This window comes from Bos indicus, chromosome 3 (genome assembly GCF_029378745.1).
Source record: "Bos indicus isolate NIAB-ARS_2022 breed Sahiwal x Tharparkar chromosome 3, NIAB-ARS_B.indTharparkar_mat_pri_1.0, whole genome shotgun sequence".
Classification (NCBI taxonomy): Eukaryota; Metazoa; Chordata; class Mammalia; order Artiodactyla; family Bovidae; genus Bos; species Bos indicus.
The window spans coordinates 11,006,225-11,011,552 of record NC_091762.1 but is presented as its reverse complement, the minus strand read 5'-3'; the positions used below and the strand labels follow the sequence as shown (position 1 = coordinate 11,011,552).

General features: G+C 41.9%; 1 protein-coding gene across 1 annotated transcript; it reads right to left on the bottom strand.

Annotated features, from left to right (window-relative positions):
* Window positions 1-416: 416 nt before the first annotated feature.
* On the bottom strand, window positions 417-1,370 carry LOC109556689 (olfactory receptor 6N2). The gene has a single exon (XM_019958132.2). The coding sequence runs from the start codon at window positions 1,368-1,370 to the stop codon at window positions 417-419; it is 954 nt and encodes a 317-aa protein (XP_019813691.2).
* Between the last annotated feature and the right edge of the window lie 3,958 nt (window positions 1,371-5,328).

Sequence of the window (5,328 nt, the reverse complement as noted above, 5' to 3'; positions counted from 1 at the left end):
CAGGAGGATTCTTTACCATCTAAGCCACCAGGAGAGCTGGAGAATACTGGAGTGGGTAGTCTATCCCTTCTCCAAGGGATCTTCCCAACCCAGGAATCAAATGAGGGTCTCCTGCATTGTAGGTGGATTCTCTACCAGCTGAGCTACTAGGGAAGCCTGAAGGAAATGTGTATGGTTGTTTTTAAGAATGGAGATACTAAAGTATTCTTAAATTCAGAAAGCACTGTTCAAGTAAATAATAAAAGCATAAAGATGTAAGAAATAAAGAAAACATAAAGAAGTAAAGCCTTTGAGAATGTAAGAGGAGATGGGATTCATTGCATGTGTGACGATGGGAAGATTATTACAGGTAGCAACAAAGATACATAGAATTTTATGAGATCAACACTGAAGTGGAGGAAAGACCTTTTAGAATGTCAGTGTTGGGTGGGACTAGCTCTCTCTCCCTTCCGGAAGATGGTTCTCTTAATGGCGTTAATGAGTTCCTTGTTACGAAGACTGTAGATAATTGGGTTGACTAGTGGTGTTAGTACAGAGTAGACTACAGCAAGCGTCCGATCAAGGGTCAATGAATAGCTCTCCTTTAGCCGCACATACATAAAGATGATGCTCCCAAAGAAGATGAGGACCACAATAAGATGGGAAGCACATGTAGAGAAGGCCTTCTTTCTTCCTGCGATCGTTTTTATCTGCAGTATAGTCCCCATGATTCTTCCATAAGACACCATAATAAAGAGGAAGGTGATAAGGATGATGAAGGCATTGATGGCAAAGTCCACCAGGACATTAGTGGATGTGTCCTTGCAGGCCAGGCTCAGAAGAGGTGGAAAGTCACAGAAGATGTGTTGAATTTCATTGTAGCTGCAAAAAGGGAGCTGGGAGACCAGGATGACTTCAGATATGGGACATAGAAAGCCACAGGTCCAACAACCAGCAGCCATCTTGGCACAGAGCATGGGGGTCATAACTGCAGGATAGTGGAGGGGCCGGCAAATGGCCAGGTATCGGTCATAGGCCATTGCTGTAAGAAGGTAGCATTCAGAGGCCCCTAGGGAGTGGAAGAAGTAGGTCTGAAGGAGGCATCCTGAAAAAGAAATGGTCTTCTTATCACTGAGAAGATTAACTAGCATCTTGGGGATGGTGGTGGCTGTATACCACAGCTCCAAGAAGGAAAGAATACTGACAAAGTGGTACATGGGTGTGTGTAGGGCCGCATCCAGTCGTATGACTAGGAAGATGAGCATGTTGCCACAGATAGTGAACAGGTATGCCAACAGCAGCAGGACAAAAAGCCAGCCCCTGATATGTCCCACCCTGGGGAAACCAAGGAGCACAAATTCAGCCGGGCTTGAATGGTTGTGTGGCTCCATGAGAGGCTGAGGTGAGGAAGGAAAGAAGAAACTGACTGAAGTGATTGCAAAATTCAACTCAAAAGTTTCTCTTTACTGTTTAGTCTTTTTTTTTTTTTTTAATTTAAAGGCAGAACTTTCATCAGTACCACTGCTATTGCTATTTATACCACCCTAAAAATAATAATAGCTAACTCTCATTAGCACTCACTGTGCACTGAGCATCTTACAAGTGCTTTGCGTTCAATATTTTACTTAATTTTCACACATCCAATCAGATAAGTACCATTGCTATACATGTTTTACCAATGGTAAAATTTAAGAAGAGAAAATAGTGAGATTATGAAGAATTTCTATTTCATATAAATACCAGGGACGGGGGAGCCTGGTGGGCTGCCGTCTATGGGGTCGCACAGAGTCGGACACGACTGAAGGGACTTAGCAGCAGCAGCATAGATACCATGGTACAGAAACAGAATTTCACCTTATGCATGCTAATTCCATGCTATTTACCTCTATGCTATGTGACCTTCCCCAAGCATTCTATTCCCCTAACCCAGTTCACAGTTTTTCCTTAGTCAGGTCTCCAAAGTTTTGAGACAGGAGGTAGAGGCACTTTCCCCTCCCCTCCCCTCCACAGGGTAAAGTAACTAGAGATTCATTCCCTGTGGACTGAGACTCCAAGATGAGACTAGCAGAACAATTAAGAGAGGAGGCTGGCCCCTGCCCAGACCACATATTTCTCATTCTCAAAGTCAGGAGACCTCCCGAACCGCTCATGAAATCCACCTTGGCTAAGAGATGTGTGTGCACACATGGGACAATCCTGAAATACACCAAATACGAACAGTGAACCAGGAAAATCAAAATGGTTGGAAAAAATGTCCCATAAAACTAACTCAAACTGCCACGAGAGTGTGACTCAGGGACTCTCTGAGTCTGCCCTTGTGTCTATCGACACACATTGTACTCTTTTCTTCCTAGTAAATACTTTACGTGTTTCACTACTTTCCATCTTTGTGGGAATTCTTTTCTGCAGAGCTGAAGGGTCTTTGTCACTGATCACTGGTCTAATGGCTAGGATTTGGTGTTTTCACTGCCATGACCCAGGCTCAACCTCTGGCCAGGAACCTAAGCCCTGCTTCAAGCTGTTGCAGGCCGAGGCCACTGGAGATCAGGGTGAATTTTGTCCATGAGAGTAATGCAGTGACAAGCCTTTTCTAATTGTTCAGCTCACCTCTCTAAAACTTTATTGGATACAGAGGTATCCGGCATAAGGAATACAGAACGAAACAAGCTATAATCTCTGTGTCCAGAAAGCTTGCATCCTCCTGGGGAAGCAGACAAAGCAGTCATCTTGATACAGCCTGTGAAGTACAGAACACTACAGAGTGCTAAGGCAAGGGCCCATTTCTCAGACCAGGAAGACTGAGAAAGGCTTCTCAGAGGAGAAAGCCTTTGAATAGAATTTTCCAGGAAGAGTAGGAGTTACCTGGAAGAGGAAAAAAACATTTCAGACAAAAAGCACACATGCAGATGGTGAACTGGAAGCAGCCTGATTTAGGGAAATACATGCTTGCCTGTGTGATAAGGCAACTGGGAAAGCTCACCCAATGATTTAGGATCTTACTCCAAAAGGTGGGGGGAGCCGTTGAAGAATATTAGGTCAGTAAATGACATGATCATATGAAGATTTTGAAAACGTCACTGATATTTAACTACTTTAACCAAGCTCAGAGATAAAGGTGTGAATTTGCCTGTGGGTATCACTGACGGAAAGATGAGTGGAGTGTTAACACATCTGGTGAGAGAATGAAGGCTAAAAAATAAACATGATAAAGTGGCAGTTAGTATGAATCCTACATTTTCAGAAAAACAGAAATAGGTGAGAAATATATAACTGGTTTACATAGGAACAAATATCAGACATTCTTATACTCAAGACCAAAGTGAAACAGATTCAAAAAGAAAAAGAAGGGAAAAGAAAAGAAACCATAATAACTAAAAACAAACAAAAAACCCATAAGCAATGTGACTTTAAATGCATAAAAATGATAACCAGTATCAGTCACATCACATTTGCAGAGGGCTGTCCAATGGCACCCCAGTCCAGTACTCTTGCCTAGAAAATCCCATGAATGGAGGAGCCTGGTAGGCTGCAGTCCATGAGGTCGCTAAGAGTCAGACACGACTGAGCGACTTCACTTTCACGCGTTAGAGAAGGAAATGGCAACCCACTCCAGTGTTCTTGCCTGGAGAATCCCAGGGACGGGGGAGCCTGGTAGGAGGCCATCTATGGGTTCACACGGAATAGGACACGACTGAAGCGACTTAGCAATAGCAGCAACAGTCCATATTTTAGCCACCAAACTGACAAACTGCAGTCTCTTCCTATTTTTGTAGTCCTAATATTTGTCATAACTTATTAAAGGTATTCAGTAACAGCTAATTGCTTAATCAAACAAATTAATGTGGAAATTATTTAAAAATTAGTAACTCCCAATAGTTTCCCTTCAACTCATACCTCATACCTAAATCAAAACAGTGTTCCAAAACCCAAAATACCCTGCAGAGGAAATCAAATTCCGGGCTTGATATTTGTAAATCCTATATTGACTCAAAGTAATTAGTGTTTAAGACATTCTTCTTGAATCTATTCTAATTCTAAAGGTTATTGTATATTAACCTCTCTAATTGCAAGAGACAAACATGCTAAAACAGAAATCCTTGCTTGATTACAACCTGGCACCTTTGCTCCTCTGCACCATTTGCTTCTGGTTTACCTCTCAGCCCATTTTTCCCATCTGGTAACTTGCTTCTCATCCTTCAAAATGAGGTCAAATGTCAACTCATTAGTGACACCTTTTCTGAATCCCCCAGAAAATGTTTATTCCTTCTTCAAAGTCCGCATAATGTTGACAGAGTCCACTTAACATATTGCATTACTTTTATAACATCTGTATTCCTCATAAATTGTAAGATCTTTGAGAGTAAATGTGATACCTTATTAACTATTGTATATCTCCCACCAGTGCCTAGAACAATGAGGATAGAAGTTGTAAACTCGATGTTTCTTGAATATACTTGAACTTTTTGTAGATAAATTTGTTCTTCTATTGCATTTGAACACATCCTTCTTGTTCTTTTGGTGTCTTACGTTTAAAATCCCTACTAAACTTAGCAGCTCAAGTTTTGTCTTGCCTCCTTTCCCCTAACTCTGTCGAAAACCGTCATTACTCTGACCCACCCAGAAAAATTAAATCCAAGAAATATTTTGATCATTTTTTGTGTATAGGTAAGGATTATTGAGGGGCTTCTCTGGTGGCTCAGGTGGTAAAGAACCTGCCTGCCAGTGCAGAAGATCCAAAAAACATAGGTTCAGTCACCTGGAGACTCCCATGGATTCTCTAGGGAAGAATTGTAGGAGGGTTGGGAGTTTGAGTTTTAATCTACCTGCTAGAAGACAGACGTGGTTTCTATCCAAGTGCCCTCCGAGGAACCTAGCCGAAGCCTGATTCTCATCTGTATCTGGGGCTGTATCCCGCTTGCCTGTGTCCCTTGTGGCCTGAGACAGTCTATCAGGTTGCAAAGTGTCAGACATGGCTGAGTGAGTACGTTATTGATGATATTGATGAGTGAGGGTTATTGATGATATTTTATCTTTCTACAAATAAGCTTTGTTTCAACAAAGCTAGCTGTATGTGTAGGTTGAGTAAGTTCTTACAAACATGGAATAATTTTAGTAGCGCTCTGAAGACCTCTAGATCTTAACACTGGTTCATCATCAAGTGTCTTTAACATCCCCAGTGAGAGAGCTGTGTACAGCCCTCTCCACGGGAAACCTTTTCAAATACAGCTAGCTGCTCCTGACATGATACAATATCTCATTAGACCTTCTTAGTTACAGAAAATGAATGATTTTCTCAGAAACCTCTACTCTCTCCCATCCTTGCCAGAATGTAGCCAGTCTACAGCAGTG